The sequence below is a fragment of the Gadus morhua genome, chromosome 3 (assembly GCF_902167405.1).
Source record: "Gadus morhua chromosome 3, gadMor3.0, whole genome shotgun sequence".
NCBI lineage: Eukaryota > Metazoa > Chordata > Actinopteri > Gadiformes > Gadidae > Gadus > Gadus morhua.
In genome coordinates, this window is record NC_044050.1 from 15,410,981 (window position 1) to 15,423,993 (window position 13,013).

Below are 13,013 nucleotides of genomic sequence, written 5' to 3' on the forward strand. Positions count from 1 at the left end.
TGGAATGAAAGGAGCAGTAACGTGACAGCAAACGACGTTGACGGCTGCTCTTGATCCTCCGACGGTCCCGCTGACACTGCGGTGGCTGTTAAAAAGCTGGATAGCTTTGGTAGCTTTGAAAGAAAGTGCTGCCTTTGGTCTTTCTTCTTCTTTTTATGTGACCCGCTTTCGTATGATCGCTTCATGTTTCACTCGATTTCTCTCTCTCTCCCTCACCGCGTACTGTTTTGAATTTGACTTCATTGTGCGCACTACATGGAATAGTCCATGTAGTGCAGACTGAAGGGGGGTGCACACGGAAAGATCGTCAAAACATGAGTAATTAGACATCCCGATGCGACTATTGTGAAGAGATTTTTATAAAAATTATAAATATGGGGACAAAATATATGCATTGGGGCATTTTGGGGGCCCCACAAACCTTCTATGGGGCCCGGGGCTCCAGGCAAATGCCTGGTTTGCCTAATAGTACGGCCCGCCACTGTGTGTGTGTGTGTGTGTGTGTGTGTGTGTGTGTGTGTGTGTGTGTGTGTGTGTGTGTGTGTGTGTGTGTGTGTGTGTGTGTGTGTGTGTGTGTGTGTGTGTGTGTGTGTGTGTGTGTGTGTGTGTGTGTGTGTGTGTGTGTGTGTGTGTGTGTGCGCGCGAGCGCGCGTGTTTATGTGTTTTTAGTTTGCACTTGACACCCATCAGGTGCATGCCACACAGAGCTATACAATCGGTATGACCAATCATCGGACAGTGGGCGGGGCGTAGTTATTCCAGTCGTTGTGATTCGCGCCGTCGAGAAGCGAGACCTTGTTTGATAACATTGGACCACGGCGGTGTTATCTACATTGGCGGACGTGCCATTAATCTGAGTTCAACGGCATATGCTGGGGAATTCCGTCCGTAACCCTACAAGGTAGGAGTTTTATTGGCAGCAAAAGATCGAAATGTCTTATGAATTCGGTTCACACCCAATGTGTATTGCTAACATAGCAACTGGGTCAACCCCCGGTAAAACATTACGTTGACGTACATTGAAATGGCCTTGCCCTCTTGAATTTTGTTTTTAAATTCATGGTTGTGAGATATCTATGCTTTGCGTCTAATATAAATCGAATAAAGATCCTATTTGTTTCAGCTAAAGCATTGAACTACTGAACCCGTATGTTCGCTAGCCTTCGTTAGCTTGTTAAACGCCTGTGGGCTGACGCAAGATGAGTTGCATCATGTGTGCGTTATTTACCCTTTAAGATCGGTAAGGTTCATAGTTAAGGTCAACGGGTGCAAGTGCAATAACTGGATACGGTTAATGCACGCATCTCGCTGTATGGCCGTGTTTTGTATTTCTGCATGGTCACCGTCGAGGTTGTGATATGGGGTGTGGGCTTGTGTGGCACATTCGCCTGGAATGCCCTTCGCTGGGGCAGCTCTTTTTAATAATCTCTTAAATGTGGTCTTGAACCGAAGTGTACACGTTAGTGTTTCAGTAACTCGCATCAGGGTGGGTAATCAGTACATCTTGGTTTTGTATAGTTATTATGAGACGTGTCAGGGAGCAGGGGCGGTTCTAGAAATGTGTAACTGAGGTGGCCCAGGGTGGCAAATGGATATCTAGAGGTGGTAACAATGCGTTGTTAATGTATTCACAGCGCACACATTTATTTAATGCATTAATATTCTACTGATGATAGGCTCAAGAAGACATTAATTGGCTACATGCATACACCGTACTGTTGATGGTCAGTATCCTATTTTTAGTCTGGAAGGCAAACATTGACATGAAAAATGAATAAGGCCTTTTTCTGAGCTCATTTACAAAGTTAAAGTTATTAATTAGTCAAATGCTCTAAGTAAACCTCAGATCCAAAATGAATAATTTAAACCTGGACTTCTATCTTCCTCTGAATGAACTCAAAATGACTTATCGGAATTATAATAGCATACATTATAGCATGCTGTGTATATTAGGGTTGGGCGATTGTCTCTATTTTCATATTGTCCAATCATGGTTATAATAGACGGCAAATATACAAGCAAAGCAGTTCAGAGATAGGTTGAAGAACAAACATTTTATTTAAAATATAAATAATATTTTTGTGGGACTGCATTATATACTTTCCTTTCGTAAAGGATGGTCCAGATTCGAGAACACTATTCTTCTCTTACTTGCACAACCTTTGAACAAGTATTTTCCTATGTGCATAAATTGAGAGAGGCAGGAATGCTGCTTCAAAATTGTAAACACAGTATAACAAGTTCAGTGAGGAATGGACAAATGCCACAATGTAACATGACCTAAACCCCCTCTCAAGGGGAATTTTCCAATAATTGTGCAGGTGAATAAGACAGAGCTTATGATCCAGCCTTTCCTCAAAATATATTTTATATTCAGAGGATTCAATTATAATGGAGTCATTCAGCAGGTTTCCTACACACCTTGCGGAGAAAGAACTTTTCTAAGCAAAAAAGACTACAAGACCGCAACCATAGATTTCTTTGAACCCACCAGCATAGATGAACCCACCTACCCTGAACTCCAACCAACCTCAACTCCACCTAACCTCTCAATTGTTGTATACCTGATGACTACAAACCTATTATGGCCCCAATTCTATCATCTAAAGGGGATATTGTACTAAAACAATTATTAGCTTCTTTACTGAATTTACAAAAAAATACCCTCTCTGTTTTCCTTGGAAAATGTGTAAAAAGGTAGCCAGCCTATCCTCCCACAATGAAGCCATTCCAACACAATGCTGTTTGTGAACAAAGCATCGTTATCGAAGAGTGTATTTTAATAATTTCCTCATGATTGTGTTTCCAGTGTGACCCGGCAGATCCTTCTCCCACAGAGCGTGCTCCAGTCCTCGGCTGTCCCTGTGATGTCAGCAGCCTCTCTTGTGCACCTCGCACGGTGCCGCGGGCCCCGGACGGGCTGCAGGGGCCTGCTACGACACGCCGCTTCTCCTCCGTTCGCCGCCTTCCAGGCCGCCCAGCTGCAGTCGGCCGCCTCCCGCAGACCCCTGCACACCTCCGGCCAGCGCCCCAGCAACACCCGCTTCGACCCGGACAGCAGCGGCAGCCCCACCACCTGGGACTCCTTCGGCATCTGGGACAACCGCATCGACGCGCCCATCCTGCTGCCCTCCAGCATCCGCTACGGCAAGATCATCCCCAAGGTCAGCCTGTCCAAGGTGGGCACGGCCTCCCTCATCGGCCAGCGCAAGGAGAACGAGGACCGCTTCCAGCTCTCCCAGATGACCAACAACATCATTTACTTTGCCGTGTTTGACGGCCACGGCGGGCCGGAGGCGGCCGACTTCTGTGACAAATACATGGAGAAGTACATCAAGTAAGGAGGCTGGGGGAAAACCGCTGGGAAAATCTGTTTGCCTTGGAAGAATACATGCCCTTGTGTGGTTACAGCACCTGATGAAATGCATTGGAAATCCTCTCTGAATAGTTGTGTGTGTTGCATGTATTATCTATAATGTAGTGTAGTAACCGTTCCATAGTAAATTCTTTATACTTGTACTAGACACATGTGTTGATCCGACTTGGAGCATTCATAACGACTGAGGCTGATGGGGTTGGTGGGATGGTGGTGTTGTCTGTCTCTGTAGGGACCTGGTGGTGCAGGAGAACAACCTGGAGTTGGTTCTGACCAGAGCCTTCCTGGAAGTAGACAAGGCTCTGCAGAAGCATTTGCATCACTCTCCAAGTGGTGGGTCACTTCACACTTCAACGTAACACATACGTATCTAAAACACAGTTTGATTAAAATCATCCAACGTTTTTTCTAAAGATAATGACACAGTCTTGTCCTTTTGAAACTGGGAAGCTAGGATTCGAATCTTCATAGTTTCTAAGGTATAATGCTATAAACATGTGACTTATTCAACTAATGCCCTGTGTTTACTAAACCAGCCTTGAGTACACAAAAGTATAATTTTTATTATGAATCTTTCTTGTACTAAAGCACCGATGCCTTGGGCTGCACTAATTGCGTTAAAAAGCGGCATTGAAATGTAGATTACGTTCATGCTTCATGCGTAAACCTTGCCTTAATCAGTGTAATATGCTCTCAACACAAGCATCAAGGCCTCGTCATTTGGTTCCCTCTAGCTTCCCCCTCATAGCGCTAATGATCTCAACTGCAATATTTTCTGATTAAGGTATGTCTTGACCTAGTATGGCTTTGTGTACGTATAGCGTTCCGTTCTCATGGCGACCAAGTAGGCCATGCTGTGTGAAATGTCCCAATATGCCTGTGTGTATATGTGTGTGTGTGTGTATGCATGTCATCTATGGCAGCTGCTGAACCAGCTAAGGGCTGGAGGCCCTTGGCACCAATGTGGATGGCCAGAGGCTAGATAGAAGGAGAGTCCAGCTGGTTCTATATCCTGGAATACCGGAAGGTTCTTCATCTTTCTCTCGCTCCTCTGTCTTTATCTCTCGCTCTCTCTCAAAGTCTATGCTCAGCCGCTTGCCATACAGTGCCTTGTCACGTTGCAGTGTGTTAGATCCTGTGTAACGTCACGGTAGTCACTTGTCCTGATTGAAAAACGGTTGTTATTTCTCAAATCTACGTTTATTTTCTGGGACAGATGGCTGCTCTCGATGAATGGCCCAACAATAATCAGAGATGGAAAGGCATATCCCCTGTTCCTGAAAGCGCGAATATATATGACGAAACAGGTCCCTGATGCTGCTTTTCTTAAGGGGAAATAATGAAGCCCAAATCACTGCAAACCCTGCACTGCGCTGCATTCAGCACTGACCTGGATGACTGCATTAGGAGTAACTCAGTAGAAACGTCACTCCTCACTCCTCAATCGATTTGGGTTTTGTGTGCACATTTCATCCCTCCCACCCGCATATTTGTACAGACAGTGAAAAACCGAAATACATTATTGTTGAAAATCACGTGTTGTAAAATGAATTTTCTGGTAGTTATAAACACAGCAGCAAAACTAATCCCAACTGCCAGACACATACATCATTTATTTGCGTATTTACATAACCCAACGATACATTTGAACACATGATCACGTCTGCTGAACAAAAACCAAACATTAATTATATCTCTTGTTAATGCAGGCCTTAGGGGTTCATATTAATAAGTCGTTTGCTAATTCATGGTGATTCCTTTATAATTATACCATTATTAATTCATGGTTCTCGGTTTCCCCTCAAGAGAAGGTTTAGCCTCACAGGTGTTGGCTAGTGGGCACTATTGCTACGGCGTCTGCAGTATAGTTTGTAACACAGTTGAGTTAGACTACAGAAAACAGTGTAGATGACGCAGGCTGCAGTGTTACCTGTGTAAATGAATTAACACAATCATGCGATCGGCATGTTTTGGGCATTGCATGTATTACTAAATTTCATTCAGTAACCTCTATTTCACCTTTCAAGGAAGAATATACATTTTCAATTTTGTCTCGTGCAACAGCAACTAAAATGCATGTATACACATCTGCTATTCAATGTTCCTTTGAACCCAATGAATACAAAAATAAATGGTGTAAAATTAACAAATTGTATGTATTTTACGATTGTTCTGTTCTTGAACAGAGGCATTTGGCTTAAGGGGTGGGATCAACTTATAATTATGTGTCCATAATAACATGTTGTATCTTGGATCACATTTGCTCCGTTGCCTTGAAAACGGTATTTCATAACGATAGGATCATTGTTGCTGGTTGTAAGCTTACCAGAGATGTACCGACTTCTCTCGGCCAAATTTTTTCCTTGCCCTCATTTCAACAGACATTGTGTGGTCCACCACTCACAATTGGAGCTGAAATTATTGCAATTAAAATGCAAGAAAAGGGGCTAATTATTGATGTTTGTTCGAAAAGTATGTTAAATCAGACAAAGTGCATGGATCTGCTAATGGTACTGCAATAGCAGTACAATTTTAATATTTCTTTGTATACATTCAACTTCATACGCTAGGATACAAAACACTTTAGCAAGCCCACGTTTGGACTAATAAAAGTAAAGCCATTTTGTCCCTGTTAACTAACAATGTAACCCCCTGGCAATAGACTTCTGCACACCCTGACTATAAAGTATACATGGGCTGTCACACTAATAACCCATAATCAGCAATAATCCATGTATTCAGCTGTAAAGGAAACCAACTTGCTCCTGCCCTAAACTTGTACCATGACCTTTTGACCTGCATGACCGACATGTGTCTTGCGTGTGTTGGTGTGTGTTAGTTCAAATGTTGAGTTTCCTACGTAAAAACAAAAACTGTTCATTATTATTTGGCTTGTACGTAGTCTTTCACTTTCTTTATGTATGTGCATGTATTTTCGTACGTGGTAAAAGTGTGTGTGTGTGTCTGTGTGTGTGTGTGCGCGCTCGTGTGCATGTGTCAGTGTGAACGGCTCGACCGGAGTGACTAAACAACAGTGCGTCCATGTCTCCGGCAGCGTCCGGGGCCAACGCGGGCTCCACGGCCACCGTGGCCCTGCTGCGCGACGGCATAGAGCTGGTGGTGGCCAGCGTTGGGGACAGCCGCGCCATGCTGTGCCGCAAGGGCAAGGCCCTCAAGCTCACCGACGACCACCACCCCGACAGGAAGGACGAGAAGGAGAGGTAAGTTTGCCGTCTGGGGTTATGCTCCGGCTCCTAAGTGGGTGGGGCCTCGGTGAAGAGGACGACAAGATTGCTTTGGACACCCAGCCAATGTCCTATGTCCACAGCCAACCTGCAGTTCTAACTGCTTACCTGCTCCTTGATCACCTGTATCTGAAGTGGATGAAGACTAGGGCTGCAACTAACGATTATTTTAATAATCGATTAATCTGTCGATTATTTTTTCGATTAATCGATGAATCGGATAAAAAAAAGAAACATTTGGAATTGCCGCATCTTTATTCAAAAACTGAACATTACTTCAAATTCACAGTGCAGACTGAAGTGTAAAAACACCAGGTTATTTCTCGAACGTCCCGGAACTATTAAAAGTAATATTAAATAATAAAAAAAAATAATAATAATTGGGATAACACAAAAAAAAACATACAACGTATGATATACTTTTATTTATATATAAGGGATGTCCATGGTTAACCGGTCAAACCTATTGATACCATTTTCGAGACTCCTTGAAATAGAACTTGTAATATTGCTTTAATTGCTGATAAGATGATAGTTCAAGATAGGACATTAAACAGGTCATAATTCTATCTTTACTATCTATTTTATATTACTGGGAAAACAAGTTTTCACCAAAATCTCAATTATTTTTTTTTTTTTTTCTGTTGCATTTGAACACATCAATCATATTGTTGAGCCGACCTGAACGCATCACATTTGACAATGTTTGTGACCATTGGTTAGTTTTTTTTAAGCTAACTAGCTCTATATCCTGCCGATTTTAAAATGGATTTAAAAACTGCATTACTATTTTTAACTGACGGGACTTTCTACACCGTCCGGTTGCGTGATTACTACCACTGCTTTGAATGACTGTTGATGCACGCGGTGCCGACTCCGAGCCCGTCTGCACAACGCCTGCAGCAGCAGCAGCTGACAGAGTTTTCGGTTGGACTAGACGGATACTGAGTTGAAGGAGTTTTTTTTAACCCAAAGACAATGAAGGTACAACACTTTTATGCAGGCCTACAGTCCAGTTTTAAGATATGACCAAAGTACAAGCTGTGGTCGCTCACAAAAGCTCGCTGTGGGCGTGCATGAACCATGAACCAACCTGTCGGCGGCTGGATGTAAACAGTGCTGCGCCTATTAGTAACTTATAAATCGCGCGACACAACGAATCGACGACCAAATTCGTTGCCAACGCATTCAGTAATCGATTTTTATCGATTTTATCGATTCGTTGTTGCAGCCCTAATGAAGACATCTGCTAAATTGACAGAATAGTACCGTTTGCGACTAATATGTCTGCCTGTTCTGCACCTATTGCACTGCTAGCTGTTCCTGGAAGGAGGGATACCTCCGCTGTGTTTCCTCTCAATGTTACTTCCCTTTTGGGTTCGGGGAATATTTTCCCCTTTTTTTTTTTTTTTAAAGAGGATTGTCGTGTAATGTTGCTCGTGAAAGCCCTTCGAAACTCGCGCCGGGATTTATAGGGCTGCACAGATGTATTGGTTGGCCCTGCTTCAGCGGGAGGGCATGTGCCTTTCTCTCTGTGCTCTACTAGGATAAAGCAGAGTGGAGGGTTTGTGACGTGGAACAGCCTGGGGCAGCCCAACGTCAACGGCAGGCTGGCCATGACGCGCAGCATCGGGGACTTCGACCTCAAGAACATGGGTGTCATCGCTCAGCCCGAAACTCGGAGAATCAAGGTGAGGGGCTCTAAATGGTCGGGGATACAATTATGGGATACAGTGAATGGCCATGGCCTTTCATTGGAATGATTGGTTATGATAAATATCTGACTTGTGTTTGTTTCTGGACTTCTTCAGCTTCACCACGTCCACGATGCCTTCCTGGCGCTGACAACGGATGGAATTAACTTCAGCATGAACAGCCAGGAGATCTGTGACGTCATCAACCAGTGCCACAATCCCAAAGAGGCCGCCTATAGGATCTCCGACCAGGTAGGACAACTTGCTTCTCTCCTCAGACTCATACCTTCAGGTACCTTAGTGTCCTCAGGACCAGGTAGGACTCCTACCTTCAGGTACCTTAGTGTCCTCAGGCCCAGGTAGGCCTCCTCTCCTCAGACTCCTACCTTCAGGTACCTTATGCCGCTTTTCCACCGCACATGTAGCTCGACTCGACACGACACGACTCGACACGACTCGACACGGTAGCAGCGCGGGTCCTTTTCCACCGCAAATAGTACCTCCGGGACGTGGGCGGGGTCGGCTGCGCGAAAGGGCCGTGACGTATTTTTGTACGCGACGCAAACAACACCTACGTAACCCACACATGGACAGAACCCACATAACAACAATGGAGAACATTGATGCGATGGTATTCGTGTTCGTATTATTAGCTGGCATGTTGAAGAAGTGGAATATGTTGGCTGCGGCGCTGCTATGACTGTTACCAGCATGGTTGCCATGTCGCTCTCGTGACTTCGTCACACTCTCTGGCCAATCAGTGGCCGGCCGTCTGCCGACGTCACCTTTTAGCATCGGCTCAGCCGCTTGGAACCTAGAGCGAGGCGGTACTAGAAAAAGCAGCCACTTCAGGTACCAGGTACCATGTTTTCGCGGTGGAAACGCAAAAAAGGCGAGCTGAGTCGAGTCGAGTCGAGTCGTGTCGAGCTGGTACCATGCAGTGGAAAAGCGGCATTAGTGTCCTCAGGACCAGGTAGGCCTCCTCTCCTCAGACTCCTACCTCCGGTTACAGTAGATGATTGCAGAATGAAACAATTCACTGGGAAGTCACTTTGATTAATTGTGTCTGCTTATGACCGAATTGGAATATCTATGAGTTATTTACAGCTGACCTCAGGAGGATGAAAATGTATCACTTAATATTATTATTAGTCGTATGACTTAGTGAGACACTGTGTGTTAAGCTCATTTAGAAGCAAATTTATTCATCCCACCATCGCGTTTCCTTTCTCTGTCCCCGCCAGTCTCTGCAGTACGGCTCGGAGGACAACAGCACCATCATCGTGGTGCCGTTCGGCGCTTGGGGGAAGCAGAAGGGCTCCGACGCCAGCTTCTCCATCAGCCGCAGCTTCGTGTCCAGCGGCCGCTGGGCCTAGACCCCAGACAGCCTGTTCTGAGTGCCCAGACCCCCACCCTGAGTCCCCAAGCCCTGCCCAGTCCACACGGAGCAGCCGTGTGGATGGTAAACACAGTGCAATATTTCCCCCCCCCCCCCCCCCCACACACACCTGTATATAACGGAGAGCGATGCGAGAGAGAGGGTGTGCAGGAAGCACAGATGTTGCCTTAGGAATACAGCATGCTTCTGACATGGACCATGGTACTAATAATAATTATTATTATTATTAGCCTTGGTGTTAAACGAGAGGTGCACTAACTTAAAGACGTCCGATTCATTACTTTTATTTTGCTGGAGACCACAAATGAATGGTGGAGAGGTCTGTTGGAATGGCCAGCAGGTCATTCATGTCACTGGACAATTGCGCTGCCCTGATTTATTGTTGGCTATTAAATATTTGGACAATATAGGGACAAAGGCATGCCACCAAAAAAGTCTGTGTCTTTGTTCCACAATATTGCACTTTATATATTTTTTTAAATGGTAGCGTGGGTATGGTTCTCAAGGGCACCTGCTAAAACACAATGTATGTGTATTTTACCACTTCTCTGAAAGTGTACGGTCCATCACTTTGGGACCTGTGGTCAGTATTTAGGCCACAGGCATCTAGAAATGGACTTGGTACTGATGCGTAGCTAGGTGAAATGCTGTGGAGCTTTCTAACCTAACTCCAGTAAACTCAACTTGAAGTTATTCCACCTGATTTGTTGGAATTCAGTTCGAAGTGGGTTACAATGAGCAGACAGTCTACTTTTTGTTTTAATAACATACCAAAAAGTTTTAGAAGCGACTATCTTGTCTTTGTCGTGGCTCTACTGAAGCACAGATGTTACTTTGCCCTGTTAGTGAATCAAGCTCTCAAAACAGTTTGCAGAAGGGTTGTAAAAATCCAGATTCTGTTGTATGAAATTACAACATCTGTCATTTTTTTCACCAGTAATACCATGTGCGGCAAGTTTTGCTCGGGTACAAGAATGTAAATTTTTGTGTATTTTTGTAAATATATTTATGTACATTTTATATAAGGCTGTTTATAATATTGTGAATCGATAAGGCCTCTTGGAATTGCACTGGTAGTTAAATGGGAATACAGGTGTTCTAATGGGAGGTGTAATGGTTTAAATGATTAGATCATCGAAGGCACTAATGTCCACCAGACATTATGATGCAGAAACTGACCTCAACCGCGCTGGTCTTCTGTGGGACGGACGTTCTTATCAGGGCCTTCGTCTTCACACGTCCTCGTCGGTACTTGTAGAGTTGTGAGAAGTCATAATACACTTTCAATAATATTACATTTGATTCATTTTGACCTTACCAAGATACAGTTTATGACCTAAAAAGGGCAAAAATAACAATCAAATATCAATAGTTAAAAAGTCACATTTTAAAAAGCATACCAATTAAATGGCGGTAATCAGTGGTTTATCACACGCAGTCTCCGCAGGTGAACACACGTTAGAAAAGGATGATGATGAAATCATCGGGATTGCAATATATCAGCTGTAGTTGTCTCTGCAAGAATCAGTTTCCCATTCTTGCAGAGAAACTATTTTCAATTGAAATTTCATAAAACTAGGGAGCTTGAAGTGAGACCAACGGTTACCCATTCTGATGGTTAACCGTTGGGAGCTAACCTTACTGCTCAATTTCTCTGCCCAGGCAGCCTGGGGAATCAAACTGAACTGTCACAGCCCTTACTGTTAAGCTTGCGTGCATACGAAAGGCCAACATCGTCATTATGCATGTGTCCACACATGTACAAATCAGCAATTTGCCCTGTCCCCTTTCCCATCTTTCACGTTGGCACCGCAAGCACACCTCAAAACATAACAATCTATGTTTTTTCAATATACTTGCATAGCCAAGAGCCATATCTGACTCATGAATGTTTGACAATGACTCAAATCTGTATCAATGAGAAATGTGAACAAAAGGGAGAGGATGGGGTCTTTCATGTTCTTAAGGCAACCCTTTTTGATTGAAGGAGGATCAATTTGTCAAATATACTATGTATCTTCGGTCTACGTTCACTATGTATTTAGCGTTTAATGTTCTTCCTATTTACAGTTTTGCAGTGATTTTTGTAGTTTAGTATTTTTTATTTTATTGTGTTTGTGTGTCATCCTTAAACGTATCCATAAACTTCATGTACATATAATATACCTCATTCCAATATCGACAAAAAACAATAATATGGACCCCTGTCAGTCCTTCACACAGTTAACTAATATTATTTATGTATAGTTCTAAATACTGCTGGGAAATTATTGGAGCTATGTGGACCTATCCTTCCTGTACAACAGTTCTCTAGATACTGACATTGTTTGCTGGCTTAATTAATTGTGATACTTATTGAGCCCTGTCATAAATTGAAAACTAAACAATAAAAATCTGAAAATTGACACATTTTCTTGCAGTTATTTACGTGTGGTGGATCCGTTGACCTCCAGAATGATCTAATGTTGTCCACAAGATGGCGCGACACTTGGTCTAATGGAATGGTTCATTTATGAAGGGATAGATTTACCATTCATTTTCGATTTACTGCTGGCGTCTCCAACGTGCCCAGACCAAAATGCCTCTGTACCTTCTCTCTCTGGTCCATGCTATTGGATAGGACTTCAACCAATCAAAGCAACGAAACGGGTGACGCAGCACTGAGCGACAAAATCATCATTCTTCTGAACAAAATCTTTAAATTCAGTCTTCTGTTCTAAACTACAAATAAATACAAATGCTTTCTCACAATATCAACCCTATAGGCCTAAAATCCACACAGGAATGAGTGTTGGATTATTCTCTAATTATGGGCTTTTTGTTTAGGCCTTGCTCTTTAAGTAGAATAATCAATTAAAATAAATCAGTTTATTCGTGGGCCGTATGTGTTTGGCAGCATATTTAACGCTAATCTTGCTTTCCTTGAAACAAATTACAATAGTGAAAATTGCTATGAGTTAAGCAATGCCAAGGTTTGTGGGCTTAGTTAATGTCCCGATTAACTATTTGGGACTTTCCTTTTCAAATTAGAGATACCGCTATGTATATTATTACAATCCCAAATAAGCCAGTAGGCTATTATTGAAATTCAAGATAATACATTAAGTGAATTTACAAAAAAATACAAGCTACATTCTCTTATTGACTTCAGTCCGAACTGCCTGGCAAATGACATTAGGCTACTCAAATAATTATACATTTGAAGTTTATTTCACCCACATTACTTGATATTAGGAATAATCTTAAAGAGGTAGTCGACAAAAATTAGTTAGAAAATGTGGCGACAGCAGCAAATCAAA

The 13,013-nt window shown here is 43.2% G+C and overlaps 1 protein-coding gene across 1 annotated transcript; it reads left to right on the plus strand.

Annotated features, from left to right (window-relative positions):
• The first annotated feature begins 672 nt into the window (after positions 1-672).
• On the plus strand, positions 673-12,119 carry ppm1kb (protein phosphatase, Mg2+/Mn2+ dependent 1Kb). Its single transcript, XM_030351166.1, has 7 exons — positions 673-901; positions 2,810-3,337; positions 3,609-3,709; positions 6,432-6,597; positions 8,168-8,312; positions 8,433-8,567; positions 9,560-12,119. The coding sequence occupies exons 1-7, from the start codon at positions 870-872 to the stop codon at positions 9,689-9,691; spliced, it is 1,239 nt and encodes a 412-aa protein (XP_030207026.1). The 5' UTR covers positions 673-869; the 3' UTR covers positions 9,692-12,119.
• The last annotated feature ends 894 nt before the right edge of the window (positions 12,120-13,013 follow it).

Bases quoted from the DNA above. Each gene is read 5' to 3' on its own strand.
- ppm1kb (XM_030351166.1), top strand. From the start codon at position 870: ATGCTGGGGAATTCCGTCCGTAACCCTACAAG. The intron at 6,598-8,167 runs GTAAGTTTGCCG...GTGCTCTACTAG, and splicing joins AGGAAGGACGAGAAGGAGAG to GATAAAGCAGAGTGGAGGGT. The intron at 8,568-9,559 runs GTAGGACAACTT...TGTCCCCGCCAG, and splicing joins CCTATAGGATCTCCGACCAG to TCTCTGCAGTACGGCTCGGA.